The sequence below is a fragment of the Arachis ipaensis genome, chromosome B9 (assembly GCF_059453495.1).
Source record: "Arachis ipaensis isolate K30076 ecotype BB chromosome B9, ASM5945349v1, whole genome shotgun sequence".
In the NCBI taxonomy this organism is placed as follows: Eukaryota; Viridiplantae; Streptophyta; class Magnoliopsida; order Fabales; family Fabaceae; genus Arachis; species Arachis ipaensis.
The window spans coordinates 155,783,212-155,804,483 of NC_142444.1; the positions used below are offsets into that span (position 1 = coordinate 155,783,212).

A 21,272-nucleotide genomic window follows, 5' to 3' on the forward strand; every position below is an offset into this window, starting at 1 on the left:
ACTCATAATCAATATTTTTTTAAAGAGTAATTATCCAAATCAGTCCCTAAGGATTTTAAAAGTAGACATTTTAGTCCCCAAGAAAAATTAATACACAGATCAATCCCCAAGGTTTTACTCCGGCAGAGAAATCAGTCCCCAGTTCATTTTCTAGTAGAGTAATTACCCAAATCAGTCCCCAAAAATTTTGAAAACGGACATTTTAGTCCCTAAAAAAAATTAATATACAAATCAATCCCCAACATATAGAATGGCACACTATCTCTTGCATATAGAACGAGTTCGGAAGAAAATGAGAAAGGGAGGAAGGCAAGGTGCGATCGATGAGCTTTTGAGAAAGCTTGCTCCATATTTTGTTGTTCATCCATAGTGTGGTGTTGAAGGTGCTTGTTGTTGCAGCGGTGGTGGTAGTGGTGCTACTAGTGATGGCGAATATGTAAGAGAAAGGGTGGAGATGATGATGAAGAAACTAAAGGACGTGATTTAGGAAAATTATAGTTTAGGGTTCTTTCTCTCAACACTTTTAGTATTTTTCGTTTATTGTAACGTCAGGCTTTTATATTTAGGTTTTTTTTGTCAAATTTTAAAATCTTTTAGAATTATTTTATCTTTTGTGTCTTTCAAGGTTCTTTTTATTAGCGCAAAAATCTTTCGGATACTATTTTGGTAGTTTACACATTGGAGCAATTTAAAAGGTTTATCCCGTTTCGTCTCGCCTTTCGGATACTATTTTTGCATTTTGTATAGAAGAGAATATTTTATTCGAAAGCCTTGCCTATAAATACGAAATGCAATTTATCCGAAGTTTCTCACTTCTACTCCTATTATTCTTTCTTGCTATATTTCATAGTTGTGAGTTTTTTTTACATTTATTTGTGTCAAAAAATTCGGGTTAGGTAAAGTTGAGGTTATGGAAGGTATTGCAAATTTGCGAGTGTATTATAACGGTGAGATTATACCAAACATACACGAAGGAGTGACTTTTGTTTGTGAACGTCCCTTTTCATTTGCTATTCTATGCACCATGAGTTTTATAGAGTTGCAAAATGATCTTTGTGATAACATACAAAGTTACATTTCGAAAAGGGTGAGCAACATTTTATACAGGAATCTTGTACAAGTATTTAGTGGGCTGATACAGTTTTAAATAATATCCATACTGACGACGCAAGTATGCAGCATATGTTCTATATTTATCAACAAACCCGATTTCACGTGCCGATGATAGAGTTGCACGTTGAATTTGAACAGCATACGGGGCTGGACACGGTTGGCGAGGAGGTCAATGTTGATGAGCTCAGGGATATAGATTGGGAAGAAGATAACAACGACAGTGAAGAGGAGTCGAAGCCAACTATGAAGTCGATGATGAAAACGATGATAGAGACCTGGCAGGCAATTTAGCGGTGCAAAATGAAGCGGATGCGATTGTAAGCTAGCACCCGTTTGGTGTTCCGTCTTTTATGTGGACTCTGGATCTCAAAGCCATGCATACCCCAAAATTTTCTAAGTATGCGAATATGGGTATGGTATGGTTTTTAATTAAAGTTACCACTACCATTTATTTTATTTTCCTTGTCCGACTAATGGTGGTTCACATGTCGTAGGTGAAGGCAATGTTGCAGCAAAAGATGGTGAGTTTAGTGTCGGAATGAAATTTAGTTCTAGAGAGTTAGTGATATTTGTAATCAAAAGCTACACTATCTTTAGAGGAGTTGATTACACTGTGTATGAGTCTGAGCCGCAGACATTCTATGCAAAATATAAGGGTTATGATGCAGGGTGCGATTGGCTTATCCGAGTTAGCTTGATTCGAAAGAAACGTTATTAGGAGATCAGGAGATACAATGGCAAATACACGTGCACCATGGGGATGATTTCACAAGATCATGCCAAGTTGGACTCAGACACAATTGCATATGCTATTAGGCCGTTGGTTGAAGTAGATCCATCGATAAAGGTAAAGTCTATTATTGCAGAAGTTCAGTCCAAGTTCAACTACATTGTAAGTTACCACAAGGCTTGGTTGGCAAAGCAAAAATCTATTGTAAAAGTTTTCGGTGATTGGGAAGTTTCTTACCAGTCTCTGCATTATGGTTGAAAGCAATGACTGCGAAGATGCTAAGATCTCGTATTCAAATAAAAACGCTCCCCGTTTACCGTGAGAGTGAGGAGATTCAAGGTGTAAGAGTTATTCATCGCATTTTTTGGAGCTTCTATCCGTGTATTGTAGCATTTAGACGCTGCAAGTCATTGGTGCAAGTTGATGGCACACACCTATACGAAAAATATAAAGGTGCACTTTTAGTTGCGGTTGCATAAGATGGGAACCAAAACATTGTGCCTATTGCATTTGCGATAGTCGAGGATGAGACGACAGACGCGTGTGAGTTTTTTCTAACCAATTTGTGGAGATATGTTGTTATCATTGATGGTGTTGGCATTATTTCTAACCGCCATAATTCCATCGACGCAGAACCCTAAACCCTTGCACCCCACAACCCTACTGCAAAGCTTCACTCCAACACGCCCTCAGCCAAGTAAAACTCTTGCTTCACTCCCAACCTGCGTTTTGTTTATAAAAAACCGCTTCAGCACTCTCCATGTACATGTGTCGTCCATGCAGCCAGGAAGCCTGCCAATCGCAACTTGTGATTTGCCCTTGCCGCCTACCAATCGGAAGTTGGAACCTACGTTTAGTGCGTTCCGAGGTGGACAACAATGCTGGTCATATCTGCATGCAGGAGACATAAGACACGTTTCGAGACGTAGTTGTCCCTCCTTACCAAACACAGCTTGCATTCTGCCATACATGCATATTTTTCTTTTTTTTTGTTTTACCTAAAACATTATCTGCATTTTTGTAATTGACTGACCATGGCAGCTCCACATATGTGGATAACACTCTATACATCAATATACTTGAATATCACCATTTTTTTTATCCATTAGTAAATTAATTTCTGTAATTTTATATATGACTTAATTTTTGGGGATCATCTTCTGGCAGGGTGCAAGATTTTTATTTATTTTCTTCTCTCAAGATGGGTAAAGCCTTTTCTATTTTGTTTTTTTCAGTCTGTAAAAAGCATTGAAGTGGTGAATTGCAGAACACGACTAGCTAAGTGAAGTAATATTTGATATTAGATAAGAAATTGCGTTTTATTGATCCTCTACTGTGGACGATGAATTCTGTGAAAGGGATTTCTTTGTAGCAATGGTTGGCAGTGACATCCATAGCAACATTGATGGTGGTAGTTATTAAAGAATTATACGAAAAGACAGTGTCTTTGGGTGGCTATTGGAGTGCACCCCAGTGGCTAAACACATACAAGTATCACCCGTCTAATCCATCATATTACATGATAAGAATTACTTGTCAGGGCTTATAGCAATAATATCACTGACATTAAAAAATTTAAAATTATTATAAAAAATAAATTCTATAACTGCTATTTTTTTTATCATGCCAAACTTTTTTCATTTGTATATATCAGACATATCGAATAATAAATAAAATAATAAATAAAATAGAAGCAAATAAACTTATTTGTAAGACTTGTATTAAAATGTGTAAAAATTGACAAGTACTTAAATGAAAATGATAGAATTTAAATAACAGAAAAGAAAAACGCAGAATTAAAAATGACTCAAAGAAAAATGGAGTCTTTCAATACTTACATGGACTCGTGACTCTTATTTCTGTGTGTAAGTGTGCGTGACTAGAAATTTTTAAAGTGAGTAAGTGTGTGAATGAATGGAAACTCCTTTAGTTTATTGAAACTAATCCTATTTATAGAGAAAAAAAATCCTAAACTAATTGATATAACATTAGACTTCAAGTAAACTTGCACTTCAAGTAGTCTTGGACCTCAAACAAACTTGGACCCCAAGTAATATTGATCTTCAAGTATACTTGGGCACCTAACATAAGGTAACTTGACCATCAAGTCTAACTCATTCTTATTTTCTTTAACCATGGTGTGCTTCATCCATATATGATATTCGACTTTGCTTCGATTTTGATGAAGAAGCATTAAAAACTTCGAAACCACCTCTGAACTCAATCTAAAGTAGTCGAATTGATCTCCGCCTTCTATATCAACATTTACAAATGCATCTTTTATCTTGACTGTTTGACGACTACTTTTCTTTTTCTCTTTTGCAATGTGCCTAAAGCACATAGTCATATTCGTTTTCGATTTTCTTTGTTGAGTCAGAAATTCTAACAAATATTCACCAGCCTTAGGATATACAGGTCTTACATTGAGCATGTTGGTGTTAAACTGCATTTCTTGTTTCACCATCGTATTGACAACAAACCCTTCAAATTCAATAAAGTTTGAGGTCAACTCGCAAAGATTTTCGCCAGCCTTCATATATAATGTCTTGTTAGAAAATCTTAACATGTTTTTAATAATTTCCTTATTTGGAAATACCTTTTTATCGACAAAGTTAAAAGATTGACACATAAAATATGACTTGTTTTTTGTTTTGATTGCAAGCACATCATTTTTGACCTTCAACTCAGAATACATCACACAACCAACAAAAGCTACTATTTCTTTTCAAAAAAGTTCTCATCTTCTTGTTCTTTTTCTTTTTGTAACATTTCGATCTGTTGAACACTGTCCACCAATTAAGCAAGGTCAATAAATTATTGGTTAACTAGCTTTTTTCTAATTTAGAAGTCAAGCCCATTAATCAATATCTTGACAATTTCAGACTCTGAGATCAAATTATAGCGTTTATTTCTCATATTTTTTAATCGAATAAGATAATCTCCCATTGTCTTTGCATTGGGTTTTTTGATTGAGAACAAATCAGAGAGTGTAACTTTTCGTTCTCCTCTGAAAAATTAATCATGAAAACTCTTCTCCAACTGTTCCCATGAATGGATCGACTTGGGATATAAATTTAAAACCAAGTGAAAGCATTCGCAGTCAAAGAAGAAGGAAAGTATCTCATTTTAAGTTACTCATTGCTAGCTAGAACTTCAATTTCGACTGTGTAGTGAGCCACATGCTCGACAATTGACTCACCACTTCCTCCTGAAAATTTAGTGAGTAATTTTGGGTTTTGACTTCTCTGAAAAGTTCTACTTGCAACACATGATCAGGAAAAGAAGATATAGAATATGGTTAGTATGTCAACTTTACGTTGAAACTTACCCTATTTAGCATATGCTAGACAGCTTGTGTATCACCTTGTGCAATGTCACATTGGGCAAATTGATTTTGTCGAGCATTATCAAGGTTTTGCCCCCTGTTAACTATCATAGGTGACTGTCGACCTTCCAAGTGAGGTTGACGACCTCCTAGTGGATTTGGTGCCTTATAGTTACCTTGCACTGTCCCAGTCAATTCTTCATCTATCTCGCTACATGTTCAAACTTAGCATTACTATTTTCAATTAAAAGGTTTAAGACAGTTGTCATTTGCTGAATCAATATGTTGACCAAATCATGATGGTTTTTTGCTATTTGCTATCTAAAAATTGAGAAGGAATCTACAGTGATTCTACTCGACCTTTCTGAGACTAATAGGCCTTTATGCATTTCTTTAAGTGTCAAATTCATAATAAGGGGTCGAACAAGGTACCTACATTTATGTCGATGATTGAATCGACAAATCATTCCGAGTTGATATTGCCCCTACATATGGTTGCGTCAATGTTGACAAAATGCCTTGTTGAGGTAGTTGTGATATCACGGGTCCCGATATTATTGGTCTCAAATAGGGAGGATTGGCTATCATATATTGATATAAGTACGGGTTGTATCCTTGTACAAAACTTTGTGGATTTATTCCAAAAATTGGGTTCGACCGAACATTTGTATATACCCCAGGAATAAGTGGATTAGCCAAAAATGGGCGAATATTGAGGTAACCTATACATAGGTCAAGTAGTCGAATTTACTTCGACTACACTAGGAGAAACCATTGAAGTCACATTTATGTTGTTCATATGCCTAGTGAAACTTCTAGTAAAAGTCATAGGTACTTGTGTCGATTCAGTGACTTGTGGTTGTGGATATAATACTATTTCTTTAGAGTCGTAGTCTAACCCTTCTGTTGAAGAGAACAACTGAGATGACATAGAAATAGATGCGTTTAGAACCGCTATAGGGTATAAATTTACCATTTCACAAACGCATACACAACAACCACTTTAGGCCGCCAATTTTACCTAAGGTCGTACTGGGCGTGCTAATTTGTTTCGTCTAATTTTTCTTTTTTCGATCTCAACAGGAGGTGTCAACCAAGCTTGTAGGGGTGTAAGTTATCGAACCGGACCGAAAAATACCTCAAAAATCGAACCAAATTTTACAACAACCGAATGAAAAACCAAAAAAAATTGTTTTTTTTTTTCAAATTAAACCAATTGGTTCGGTTCGGTTTTCGGTTGGCTTGGTAGGAATCGAACCGAACCGAGGAAGGCGTTCCATAGTGGTTCTTTTTACCGGTTTACCCTTAGTTTAACCTAGTAATAAAAGCCTAAATCTGAAATCCTAACTCTCTTTCCCTTTCACTCGCGCAGTCACCCTCACCCAGACACCCACTCACCCACAACTCACTTCCATCTTCCATTCTTCCTCCTCCATGTGGCCATGCCTGAGAGAATGAGAGCCTGAGAGAGCCAGAGAGTCGGAGAGCATCGTCCACCATCAAGGAAGTCGTCCATCGTCGCTCGAAGTCGTTGCAAGTCGTCCATTCATCTCCATCGCAAACTCCCAGGCGTAGCAAAGAGATGGAGAGCGCTGTCGTCTAGTCCGCAGCGTCGTCCAGTTCACGCCCTCGTGCAGTCCGTGCCGTCATCCAGTCCGCACCGTCGCAACAAATCCTAAGCCGTCGCAACAAACCCTAAGCGGAGCAGCACTCCAGTCGCCGATCCCTCTCCTGCGAAAAGCAACTGAATAATGTCTTCTTTGGAGATTAGAAGTTAAATTTCAAATTTTTATAGTTGATTAAAGGCACATATATTAGTTAAATTCACAAATCAATATATTGTTCACCCATTTTGCGAAGAATAATCCATTTTTTTAATTTAACAGAAGTTGACAAACGCTCTCTATAGTCTGTACATTGAAAGTGTCTCTTACATTTTCAAAATAAATCAACTTTAAAGTAATTAACCAATTTAATTTGTTATCAACTTATCTTAATTAGGAAGATGAGTTTGACTAAAATTATTGTCCCTAATTGTTGTTGCTGGTCTGTTATTAACTAGGAAGATGAGTTTGACTAAAATTTTTGTCTCTGATTGTTGTTACTAGTCTGTGCTTAATTAAGAAGATGAGTTTCACTAAAATTATTGTCCCTGATTGTTGTTGCTGGTCTGTGCTTAATTAGGAAGACGAGTTTAACTAAAATTATTGTCTCTGATGAGTTTGACTAAAATTATTATCTCTGATTGTTGTTGTTAGTTTGTGCTTAATTAGAAACATGAGTTTGAATATAATTGTTCAACAAAATTGCTGTATTTTATTGTTGAATATAATTGTTGATTGTTATGTTTATATGCAGCCAACAAGCAATGAACAGCCTAATGAACCAACGCCTAAAAATGTTGAGTCTGTGGTACTTTCTTCAACGGACAGCGGTGTGCTTACCAAACCCCTGTCTCATCCTAGATCAAAGAAGAGGAAGGCTGATTCAACTAATGTGGGTGCAACTCCGGGAGCAACTCCTACAAATCTAGCTCAAAGCACTGTGGAAACTGATGAAGAGGATGACAAGGATGATCCCAATGAAGGTAACAGAAAACCTTATCGACCTAGGTCTTAGACTTGGGAACAATTTACAAAGGATCCTAAGTCCAAGCCATCACGTCCTATGGCTAAATGTAATTGATGTGGTGTATCATATGCATGTGACTCTCATAGAAATGGTACAACTAATATGCGATATCATATGTTGAACTAATGTAAAAAATTTTCTAGGGACTCGAATGACCCTAGTCAAACAATCCTTACCTTTCAACAAAAAAAAAACGGAGATAGGGTATTTATTGTAGTTACTTTTGATGCTGAAATGTGTAGAAAAGCCCTCGCTAGGATGATAATTGTTGATGAGATACCGTTCAAGTTTGTTGAGAGAGAGGGATTCAGATTCTATATGAATATTGTGCAACCTAAGTTTCCACTTCTGGAAAGGATTACTGTTGCTAAGGATTGTTGGAATCTTTATATTAGTGAGAACAATAGGTTGAAAACTGTGTTCAAACAACAAAATCAATTTGTTTGTTTAACTACTGATTGTTGGACTTCTGTGCAAAATTTAAATTATATGTGTCTCACTGCTCATTACATTGATCATGATTGAAAATTGCAAAAGAGGATTATCAATTTTTGTCTTATTAAAAACCACAAAAGAAAAACAATTGGTAAAAAAATTGAGAGATGTCTTTTGGGATAGGGGATATCTAGAGTGTTCATAATTATGGTTGATAATACTAGTTCTAATGATAGTGTAATATCTTATCTAAGAACTAGAATGGATTATTGGAATTTACATCCTTTGAAATAAGAGCATTTGCATGTTAAGTGTTGTACACATATTCTTAATCTTGTTATTAATGATGGATTGAAAGAGATGCATGAATCTATTAGCAAAATAAGAAATGCTATTAGATATGTGCGTGCTTCACCTAGTCACATGATAGATTCAAAAAATTTTATTAAGGAAGCTAGGATACAAGACAAATGTATTGTTTAACTTGATGTTCCCACTAGATGGAACTCTATATACACTATGCTTGAAAGTGGTTTGAAGTTTTAAAAGGCGTTCAAGAGATTAGGGGAGAGAGATACAGAATATTCTCTAATGCAAGGTGGTATTCAAAGGAATCTTGATTGGGACTATGCAAACCCTTTATGGAATTCTTGAAATTTTTTCATGATGTTACAAAGAGTGTGTCTGGTAGTTTGCTTGTGACTTTTTCTCAATATTTTCATGAGTTTTGTAAGATTTTGCGAGTGTTCAAAACTTCTTGTGGTAGTCGAGATCTATTATTTGGGAGTATGGCTGAGAGGATAAAGCTTAAGTATGACAAGTACTGAATAACATAAAAATATCAATATGATGATTTTTGTTGCTGTGGTTCTTGATCATAGATACAAGTTGAAGTTTGTGAACTTTAACTTTAAAAAGATGTATGATAAAGAAGATGCTGATTTTTTGGGTGCAAAAGTGAAAGATACCTTCTCCAAGATGTTTGAGTGATATGTGAATGCAAATAATGGAGGTAGATTTTATATTTTAGCAATAACAGATGGTGCATCAGATGTGGGAGTACCTAATGGCGACATGGCTGGTAATTTTTTCAAGGAGGTGCATTTTTATGAGATCATCAACAAGAATAAGATGGATTTGTATTTGATGGATGGTTTAGAGAAGTCTCGTGATCAAAATACTCTTGACATATTGAATTGGTGGAAGGTGAATTCCAACAAGTATCCTATCTTATCCCAAATAGCTAGAGATGTCTTAGCAATGCCGGTCTTGACTGTTGCTTCAGAATCGGCTTTTAGCATTGGTGGAAGAGTGCTTAACAACTACAGGAATTCTTTAACTCCAAAGTCAGGCATTGATTTTCATACAAATCTGGCTTCGTGCTTCTCCAATAACAACTGATTTTGAGGAACTTATTGAGGAGTTTGAGAAACTTGAATTAGGTATGCAAAATAGAAATTTAAAGTTTCTTTCATAGCTTATGTTTATAATTTATAATCTATATTGATTTCTTTGTTTTGTTTTTGTAGAAATTGCACCAATCGGAGAAGACGATGATGAATCTGGTGTGGATTCAGATTAAGCATGGTGGCTGTTTTGGATTTTATTTAGTTTTAAAGTTTATTTGTTTTGTTGTTTGTTAGACATTTCTAATTGTCTTTGTTTTTATATTTAATTGTTGGGACAAGTTGAAATGGTATTGAATTCGGATGTGATGTACTCTTGTTATTTTAGTTTATTGACTGTTTTAAACTTTATTTTATGATAATTTAAATTCTGTTTATTATCTTTAAAAAATTCGAAAAAAATTGACCGAACCAAACTGCTGTTGGTCTGGTTCAGTTTGATTGTGTCACAAATAGCAAACCGAACGGTTGATGTCATCAGAGAACTGAACAGGTCGGTTCGGTTGGTTTTCAGTCCAAAACCGAATCAAATCGAACCGATTACACCCCTACAAGGTTGTATCAAGATCTCAATTCGAAGAGCAGATACAACTCCTTTTTGTAGGTTGCTCTTAAGATTTAGAGATCATGCCCAATAAAAGTGTAAAAACAAAAGTAATTATGAAAGGTAGAAGTAAGAAAGAACAAGTGCAAAAAATAAACAAATAAAAATTGCAAGACTTATATTAAGATGTGCAGAAATTGACAAGTGCTTGAATGAAAATGACAGAATTTAAATAACAGAAAAGAAAAACACAGAAATGAAAATGGCTGAAATAAAAATGGAGTCTCCTAATACTTACATGGATTTGTGACTCTTGTTTCCAGCATTGGTGTGATTAGAAATTTTTAGAGTGAGTGAGTGTGTGAATGAATAAAAGCTCCCCTAACTTATTGGAATTACTAATCATATTTATAGAGAAAAAATTCTAAATTAACTGACATAAACTTCAACTTCAAGTAGTCTTAGACCTCAAACAAACTCGGACCCCAAGTAATCTTGAACTTCAAGTGAACTTGCGCAGCTAACATAAAGTAACTTGACCATCAAATCTAACATATTCTTATTTTCTTCAACTATGGTGTGCTTCATGCATATATGATCTTCGACTTTAACCATTGAATTCTTTTTTACATCGACCATTTATTCCATATTTTTAGCACAATAGAAATGAAAATGAGTTTCTTTTGACCCGAAATTTCTCTTCCTTCTCTATTCCCGTGTAGTAAAATGTTTGTTGCCTCTATTATATTTTTATCACATATTTCTATTTATTTTTCATCACACAAGAAGCGAATGTTCGTAGGTATTCCTGGATGTTAAACTTGATTTTTTTTAAAAAAATATAACACAACCATAATAAAATCTAATATAATTCAATTAAATTTATCAAATTAAGCCCAATCCAAACGCAAATTTAGTATAACCAACATACGCAAAATTTTCAACAAATAAATTAAAATAAAATAAAATATTTTAACAAAACAATATAACAATTATTTATTATTATTAGTAGAAAGAATTAAGATTACTTACACAATTTATATATATATATTAAAGAGCATTTAACTAAATTTTTCTTCGAAAAAAATTTTCTATTTATTCACAAAGACGGATTTCCATCGTTATAGAAATTTTACGGGTCTTTTTTAATCTTTCTGTTGCGAATAATTCATACGGATACAAATTTTTCTAACATCCCTAATGTTATTATATATTTATTTTTATTTTTAATTTAAATTTAAAGATATTAATAAGATAAAAATTAATCTAAATCTGCCAAAATAAATGACACAAAAAGGACATAATTTTTTTGTTAGAGAAAAATCACCTTGATTGAAGTACTTAACTATCATTAAAAGAAAAAATATTTTTTTATGAAAATAAAAGTAATGATATATCGTAATATTATAATTTTTTGTATTTTTTAAAATTGTGGAAGGCTCCAAATTGTGTACTTTTAACAAATTAAACGGTTTAATTTTTACTTCTCTAATTAATCGATTTTACATTTGAGAATAACACCTCAATAGTTTATATTTTAAAAAAGGGAAATATTAGGTAAACAATGACCATTTAGAACAACATAAACAATTATCAATCAAATAAAAACATACTACACCTCTAAATTATCCATTTAAATCTTAATATTAAAATAATCATCTGTACACTAGTGAAATAAACATCTAATATATCTATCGTTCACATTACTTAATATTTTCATTCTATACCTATATTTTTTTTTTAAATATCATTACCACTCCAATATGAAAAACAAAAAATGAAAAATAAACCCCTCATATTGAGGACGGAGAAATCACCTTTTTTGGTGGAGGACCAAACCTCCTTTGAAACCGAAGATTATTCAGATTGGGTATTACGTCATTGCGTCGGCCGTCATCTTCTTTTATCGCCCCCTGGATTGACTCATCAGCTAACACAACCGAGTAAGGATTAAAGCAGTAAGGACAAACATTACGTAAACAGGAAAAATATTCTATATTCTTATTATATTTTGGTGGTGAAATGAAAACTCTCTAGTCTCCACAATCGAATTCAAAGCTGCACAAAGTTTAGATTAAGTCAATTTTTATTTAGAAGGGAGAAAATTCCACGTCGGCAGGCAGTTAAAAATGGTAACAAATTGAGAGCATCAAACCTCACCTCAGTTTCTCACACTACTCACGTCACATCACACAGCAGGAACGTGAGAGTATGCGTTCCGCGTTCGTAACAGATTTGCCTCGAATCTCGATTTTTCAACTTGCACACTTCTTTCATCACTATTGTTACTATCTTTAGCTTAGCTTCTTCCATTTTCATTCGTTTTCATTTCCATGCACTCTTAGAACTCTAACTCCTCTCTGTTTCTTTCTTTCTCTCTCTCTCCACCGAACGCGATGATGACGTCAGCTACGACATCTTCATTCTCGCCGGAGACTGTTTCCAACGGCAACGACGCGCCTCTTCGCTGTCGGTGATTCCGCCGCCGAAATGTGGCCGGAGGCTAAAGTCCTCCACCTCCGGCGAGCACTCGCCGTTGCGCTCCTCTTCGCCACTGTTTCTCTCTCATGCTTGGTTCTCATCAGAGATGTCGAATCCTACCATTTCTTCTCCTCTTATCCTCTGTCTAGTTTTCCGAGCATTTTTCCGTCGGCGTCCACGGATCCCGTGGCGGTAAGTTCCTTTAAGTTTTCTGCTTTGTGTTACTCACGGTTTCTATGTTCTCTTGCATTTACAGCGTTTGTAATCTTTTATTGCGTTGTTTGCCTTATTTAAAGCAATGTGAACTTTAATTTCTACTGTGGACGTATTTGAAAATTGAAAGTGCGTAGTTGCGCTGTGCTGGCTCGTGTTTGTTGATATGCCTATGCGCATTGAGCTTCCTCAATTCCAACTGATTTAAATTCAATTTTATCTGTACTTGACTTGAGAATTTTCATCAAATATTCTGGACATTGTGTTTTTTAAATTGTATTTTACCTTGAAATATAGAATGAGACGGCGTTGATTTGCGAAAATTTATCCTGAGTAGCTTGTATTATTTTCGACTAAATATGTGTTATTAAAGGATCGGTACTTGTTATATTTGCAAGTTCTTTAGCAATCTGAGTGAGGAATTTTGAAAGCAGAAATAATGAAGTACAGCAGCAATCGGATAAATGATTTTGTTCGATTGGATATTTTCGAAAGTATTAGGGAAAAAATGTTTTAGGAATGTTCAATGTTGGAGAATTAGATACTGTACATGTATAGAAATATCTGTATGTTGAAAGCGGAAAAAAAAGGAAAAGAAAATAAACGAAAGAAAGAAGCTCTGCATGTTGAATAGCAGGATGTTTAGTAGTCTAAGGAAGTAAATTGATATTCTGGTTCACCAAGTTTGCCTTGAGCTGGTAAGTTCTGCACGTATTCCTCATGCAATGTTTATATTATTTATACTGGAAAATTGAAGAAAAAATTGTCGCCATTAACATAATCTAGAAACATTATATGTTGATTGGTGGTTTAATGATATTAAATTCTAGTTGCCTTTAATTTGTTGATTCGTTGATAATGGTGAATTTTCGGTGAGTGTAGCAAAAATGTGGATACATTGCTCTCTGCTAGCAGTGTCGGTGTTTTTACGTTTTTTTATACCTTTGTATTGCGATCAAAGAGAGTCCTACCATGAAAATGTTAAACTGAATCTCCTATTGGAGTACTAATTTAGTTTCATTAGTACTTATGGTTGTTTATTTATGCCAACTTTTCCATGGAACGGTAACCGTGTTCTTCATTAATTTTGAATTGATTCTTCTGCAGACAAAGAATGAATATCCACTTGGAAAGATCCTCAATGATGCGGCAATGAAGGACAAAACGGTTATCTTGACCACGTTAAATGAAGCATGGGCAGCTCCAAATTCACTCGTTGATCTTTTCCTTGAGAGCTTTAAAATAGGAGACCGTACCCGTAGGCTTTTAAACCATTTGGTTATCATTGCATTGGATCAAAAGGCGTTTGCACGCTGTCAAGCTATACACTCCCATTGCTTTTCTCTTGATACCGAAGCTGACTTTCATGAAGAAGCATTCTTTATGACTCCTACATACCTGAAGATGATGTGGAGAAGGATCGATTTTCTCCGCTCTGTTCTTGAAATGGGGTACAATTTTGTGTTCACGGTAACTTTTATATCCTATCACTAACATCTTCACGCTCAAGATTGCTTGGCTTAAATCCTAACAGACGTAAAAATTTTCCCGGAGTTGTGATGCTCATCAATTTTGCAATTGGTTTTCTTCAAAAGACAAAAACTAATGCTCAATGGGGAGGTTTCTTTGTTACATGAATGATGGAATCTGGAATGGTTATTTATTAGTTGAATTTGGAACCTTTTTATGAGTTAGGTTGGCATTTTTTCAAGTAAATAATACATTGATTGCAGAAATACAAATGCATATTGTTGTATTGATCTTTTAGGCTAGGTACAAGTATGCTGCAATTTTCTCTATTTAGTTTGATAGGGAATTATAACATTTTAAAATGGTGGTTATGCACAAACTAGGAGTTCATTTTTTCCATGTAAATCATCTTGCAGCAGTACTCTTCCTCAGTTACTAATGATATGAAGAATTTTAGAATGGCAATTTCCCTTTTCCCACCTTCTAATTTTTTTGCAGCTCCAGACATCACAGTTAAAGATGCAACAAATATTTATGTTTTCTGAAAATATATACCTGCATCTAACTTTATTGAATCAATAATATTATTAGATGTAACAATAATATTATGCTTTATCAAAAGTCCTTTGAGTTTACCAAATTAGAACCCAACTGATAGAAGAAAGTATATCAGTACATAGTTTTCTGCAACAAAGTGCATTCATGGTTTTTAGTATGTTATATCTTCCTGCCTTCTAATTTTTTCTCAATTCAAGACATGACAGAAAAGATCCAGTATGCATTTGATGTTTTCTAAACCTATGTATATACATTTCTAAGGTGTCTAAATTAGATACTTGTGTTCCTCTTACAGGACGTTGATGTCATGTGGTTTAGAGACCCTTTCCCAAGGTTTCACCTTGATGCAGACTTCCAGGTAGCATGTGATCATTTCACAGGTACCTTCGATGATGTACAGAACAGACCCAATGGAGGGTTCAACTTTGTAAGGTCCAATAATAGGTCAATAGAGTTTTACAAATTCTGGTACTCGTCACGGACAACCTATCCTGGATACCATGACCAAGATGTCCTCAATTTCATCAAAGTTCACCCATTCATTTCTGATATCGGACTAAAGATGAAATTCTTGGATACAACTAATTTTGGTGGCCTTTGTGAACCAAGTAGGGATCTAAATCAAGTTTGTACAATGCACGCAAATTGTTGCATTGGTATGGAAAACAAGCTTTACGATCTCAGAATTATGCTTCAGGATTGGAAACATTATTTGTCTTTGCCTCCAAGTTTGAAGAGATTGTCGGTTGTTTCCTGGAGGGCTCCTCAGAAATGCAGGTTGGCCGTATACTCAAGCCTTTCTATTCATAACCTTACCTTGTCTTCAGCTTACTATTCTGGAACTAGTCTTTGTCTCTTTTCCTTTCTTTAATGTGCTCTTACTGGTGTAAAATTTCTCCTCAGCATTGAAGCTATCTTCAAACTCAATGGTACACCAGAGAAGAATGTTCAAGGTTGAAGTGCATCAGTTCGATTGCATGCGTTACATTTCTCACGTGTACAGGTGGAAGTTCAGAGTTCTCAAGGATTAAAGGTTAGATATAGGTATGATTAGGAAAAATCAGTTTTGCTAAAACTCTTTAAGTGAAGTATCACTCCAACTAAAAAGCATATAGGCAATATGAAAGTTGTAACATGCTGTTCAATTCATTGATTTGACGTGTTTCCAGGTGGGAAATTTCTGTGCTTAACGCAATGTTGTGCACGTGTTTAACTAGTTTCCCCTATCTCCGAGAAACCCAAGCGACCTCTAATTCTCAAACTACTTTCTTCTTTTTAAATCAAGTGTCTTTTTTACTTTTTGAAAAATCACACACTTATTGTGAGAAATTGGAAATGAGAAAGTCTAGGGGGCCATATTAGAGTTGGAGAAGATGATGTCGGTTATAGATTCCCGTGTTTTCCCCCTTCCCTCCGTTTTCTTCTCCCATCTGCCTTGAACCTTTTCCCTTGCTTCCGTTCCTTTGCTTTGTAACTCTAGTTACTACTAAGGGTGGCAATATGTACCCTACCCGCAGGTATCCAATCCGATCTCATCCGGTCCGGTAGGATGTGGGTAGGGTTCTCATGTGGGTCGGGTAGGGTAGCGTGCGGGTTAAACTCAACTCTATGTGACCAACTCGCATATGGAAATGGATCCTCTCTATTTTTTTTAACATTTGAGAGAATAAAGTGTGATTTTTCACCTTTAATTTTATAAGTGGGACCAAAATTAAATAGGAGAGAGAGAGCAATGAAGGGTGAGATCCTACACTGGATACCATCCAGTTTTTTTTCCACTAAAGAGGATCCACTCCTCCCGCACCTTATATATGTATACATTATATATTTATATAAAAATATATTTCAACTGGATGTTAACCAAAGATCTCTCACTAAATGTAAAAGATTTGGAAATGGATCCACTTAATTTTTTTTAACAATTGAAGGAGTAAAGTGTGAAAAATAGATCCTCTCCATTTTTTTTAACACTTGAGAGAATAAAGTGTTATCTCTCACTTTTTATTCTATAAGTGGGACCAAAATTAAATAGGAGAGAGAGAGCAATGAAGAGTGAGATCTTACACTGGACACCATCCGGTTTTTTTTCCACTGGAGAGGATCCACTCCCGTAAAGTGTGATCTCCTACAATTAATTTTATAAGTGAGACAAAAAACAAATATAAAAGAGAGAGTAATGAAGAGCTAGAGATCACACTTTACACTCTCAATTTTTTTTAACAATTAAGAGATCCATTCCCCAAAAGATCCTTAGTGCTTGTTTGGGGTCATTATCTTGATAAAAAAGAGATCTTTTTTTCAATAAAAAATGATCTTTTTTATTTTTTAGCGTGTTTGACAAATTTCTAGTAGTAAAAGTAAAAACACTAAAAAAATTAAAAAAAACATCTTTTTTGAGAAGCTGTAATTTACATCTTTCTTACTAAAACAAATAAAAAATATCTTTTTTTCTTAAAAAAAAGATATTTTTCATATAATAAATAAATAAAAAAGTACTTTTATATTGTTATACCCAAACATAATTGATAAATAAAAAGATATTTTTACATGAGATATTCAAACATAAAATTACTTTTACTTTTCCATGAGATTTAAAAAAAAAAAAAGATAACTCGAAAAAAGATCTTTTCTTAGAAACTCACCCAAACAAGCCTTAGTCATTAAAAAAAGATCATTAATTGATAATTTAATAATATTTTTTTTACATAAAAATCAGTTCTATTTTAAATTATCATCAAGTTATATAATAATGTTACATCTTTTTTGTAACCCGTGGTTAGGGTCGACTACCCGCAGATTAAGAGTGGATAGGGATAGGGTTGAGATATTCTCAACCTGCAGATAGAGTAGAGTTAAATTTATATAAAAATCAGAATTCGCGAATAGAATTAGAGTTGGCTCCAAACCCTTCCCTACCCTATCCATTACCAACCCTAGTTACTACTTACCAATCTTGATGTTAATGATGCAGTCAATCGTTTAGGCCAAATTGAATTGGCCTTTAAACCCTGGCGCTCCTGGAGGGATAATATTTACCAGGAAACCAACTAAAAATGTGTTTCGAAGAAAAGATATCGGGACTTACTGACTAGGTTTTTGTTAGACAGGGTTGGAAAGGAGGTTGAGATCGAGACATATTGGGATACAGATACTGAGAGACTAATTTTTTTTATTGTGTTTGTAGTAAAATGTAATTATCAGAGTTATGTTTCGTTATCATATTTATTTTAAGATAAATATAAAAATTAAGATGTAGATTTAAAATTTAAAAAATTAAATAAAAATATTTTTAAAAAAAATATTATTTAAAACTAAAATTTTAATTTTAATTTTGATCACTAAATACAATATTCAGTCTTAATTCTCTAATCTCAATTTTAGTCTCAAGGAAACATATACATCTTTAAGGCTGTTTAGAAATTAAACTTTCTTTTAGCTCTCGTTTACATTATTTAGGATCTATTTATTTATTTTGATAAAGGTTCTATTTTTATTAGAATTTTGGTGATAAGTGTCTTTAGAAAAAAATACAAAGGTTCTATTTTTATATATCTAATTTGAAACTTCAAACTTTTATTTTTTCTACAAAAAATTTTATATATTAATCTTCTTAACAATTGCACCAAGAGCAACATGCAGGTTTTCCATAAAGGTGTTTTAACGATAAAACTTTTCATTAGAAAAAGATAGGAGTTAGTGCATTAGCTATCATAAAGAGCCTAATACTTTTGTTTTGTCAATAAAAAAAATGTTAGTATAGACATAAAAAGATGTTCATTATATTACCTGCATTCGTTAGTAAACTTTTGTTTTGTAGCTATTTTAAAAAATGTTAAATACTATGATTCCAGTGCTTTTGTTATTTGAATTTAATTTCAATCCTTAATTAAATTCAATTGTGGTATATTAGTATATTTGATTTAAGTTCTTTTGTTCGAAATAAACCAATAAGTATAACACTGAATTTAATCACACTCTTCTAAGAATTATGTATAAAAGTTAATTGAATTCCTTATGTTTAACTATATATGTTTTCTTCATTGAAGCAACAAAGTTCAAAACTAGACTCAGATATCAAAATTATTATTATTTTTTTTTATTTTTTTAATAAATACATAACATATACATTAAAAATAGAACTGAATGATTTTTTTTTATTTCTTCATTAATTTTTTTAGTTAAACTCTAACATCAAATCCACTAAAACCTCAAGATTTGGAGTTTTTAAGGTTTATTAATATGTTTTTAGTCCTGAATGATTTAATTGTTTTATCCATGTTAAAATTACATAAAAAGAATTTAGTAGAGAGGGGTGGGGTTTTCTTTTTTGTTAAAATTTGAAAAAAGAATAAGAGGGATAATTTTGAAAATTTGTATAATTTTTAAAGGTTTGGATAAAATTTTCAATTGAAATTCTTCTTTTACAGCTACAAAGTTATTTTTATTTTTTTGGATAAATGATGGATACAAAGTTTTTTTTTTTTTGAGATAATTTTATCAATATTCTAAATATTTATAGATAAAAATGATAGTATATTCTTTGAAATGCCTTTCGAATTGTATTTTCCCGTAATTAGAAGTGAGAATCCTATTAAGGTTTGCATTGTCAATTCGTCATGGTCTTTTGGTACAATAAATCCCGTAGTAGTAGTAGTAGTTAATATGCAGGACTTTCAATTAGGTTTTGGCATTTATGATTCAAATGTCAGACAACTTTATTATTGCATTAAACGTAAACTAGATTCATCTTAATTTTCGTTTTATACGCAACAATAAATTACATTTTTTAGGCACAGTTTGAGTAAACAACTTAATTAACTTTCTTTTAAAAAAATAATTTAAATAATAAATAACTATATTAAAAGTAGTTTATAAATAAATTATTTTATATTTAAATTTTTAGTTTTAAAAGTGTTTAATTTATAAAAATATAGTAAAAAGTAGTAGTATTGTGAGAGAAATCATTTTTTTTAACTTCTCTATAAACTCCTAAATAATTTTTTAGAAAGCCACAATTTAATTTTAAAAATTGCACAAGACATTAATACTACTACTTTTCATAAGTCAAAAACTCAAAAAAACTACTTTTAAAGTTTTCCAAACGGACCTTACTACTCTATCACTAATTGAGTTCTAGACTTCTAAGAATATAATAAAATAATAGTAAACTTATGAACATGCAAGAAATATGAGAATTCAACTACATTTAATTAGATTTATTTAATTTTATGTTAAATAGTATTTTTGGCTCTATATTTGATTTCTTTTCGCTTTACTTCTGAAAATTTTAAATTCTTTGTCACTAAAATTTTCAAAGTTTGTTGTTTAGATCTCCAATTCTCCACAATTCAATTTCCTGTTTTCACTTTCATAAAAACCAAAATAGAAAGAACAATTCTTATAAATACTTAAAAAGTTAAAAAGTTAAAAAGTTAATGCGTATAGCTAGTTCTAATGTACTTCAATAAGGAGTGCAATATTTCAAAAAATTAACTATTGAAAAAAAAATTATTATTAAAAATAAAACGTGCAATAAAGAGTGCAATATTTCAAAAATTTATACAAATTATTAAAAATAAAAAAATAAAACACTCTAAATTCTAAAGCTGATTATCTAAACTATGAATCTAAAATATAATAAATAAAAAACTAAAATTTGTTTAATTAACAAAAAATATCACACTATTTAGTAAAATACATTTAAAGATGAACTAAAACATATATAATCTTCTAACCTTTAATTTTATACTATTGATTAACGCACATGATTTTATTATTTCATATACTTCGTTCATAAAACTTCCATGATAAATTTCGAAACTCGCCATTATGAGTTTTCAATTCAACATGATGCAAAATAACCATATATCTTGCATACTCTAAAAACATTTTTAATGCGTATATTGTAAAACAATTACAACCATATCATTATACAAAAATGCTATTTATACACTAAAATTAACCACTAAAATCAGTCATCAATATATTTATGTATAAATACATGTGCAGTTTAATTTATTTTCAATATATATTTATATTCCAACATACATTTTATATTAGTGACGTGACTAATTTTGGTATACATGTAGCATTACTCTTCATTTTATTATAAGGATTAAAAGTCATTCATCAAAAATTAAAAAGAATGGTTATAATTACTCTTGAACTACACGATAAATATTGACAACACTATAATATAAATCTTTCTCGCAGAACAGCTGGTGTATAAGGGCCGCATAAGAAAATAATTTTAGTATTTCAGTACTTCCAAAAAGTGAGAACGCAGAGGGCTAAAATTTTTAGAGGTGGAGAATAAAACTTTAATAACATTTTATACCTAAAATACTCTCATTTTAATTAATTAAT

At 32.8% G+C, this 21,272-nt stretch overlaps 1 protein-coding gene across 3 annotated transcripts; it reads left to right on the plus strand.

Moving 5' to 3' along the window:
• The first annotated feature begins 12,254 nt into the window (after positions 1 to 12,254).
• LOC107619787 (uncharacterized protein At4g15970) lies at positions 12,255 to 16,122 on the plus strand. 3 transcript variants are annotated; one of them, XM_021110994.2, is made up of 5 exons: positions 12,255 to 12,316; positions 12,594 to 12,857; positions 13,986 to 14,348; positions 15,202 to 15,683; positions 15,810 to 16,122. In XM_021110994.2, the coding sequence occupies exons 1-5, from the start codon at positions 12,314 to 12,316 to the stop codon at positions 15,862 to 15,864; spliced, it is 1,167 nt and encodes a 388-aa protein (XP_020966653.1). In that variant the 5' UTR covers positions 12,255 to 12,313; the 3' UTR covers positions 15,865 to 16,122. The 3 variants fall into 3 exon arrangements, with proteins under 3 accessions (XP_020966653.1, XP_016177557.1, XP_088356706.1); XM_016322071.3 differs by lacking the exon at positions 12,255 to 12,316 and adding an exon at positions 12,344 to 12,468; XM_088500580.1 differs by lacking the exon at positions 12,255 to 12,316 and adding an exon at positions 12,362 to 12,393.
• Positions 16,123 to 21,272: the final 5,150 nt, after the last annotated feature.

Coding starts and splice junctions, on each gene's coding strand:
- LOC107619787 (XM_021110994.2), top strand. Junction 12,858..13,985: donor CGTCCACGGATCCCGTGGCG/GTAAGTTCCTTT, acceptor ATTCTTCTGCAG/ACAAAGAATGAATATCCACT. Junction 15,684..15,809: donor AGGGCTCCTCAGAAATGCAG/GTTGGCCGTATA, acceptor ATTTCTCCTCAG/CATTGAAGCTATCTTCAAAC.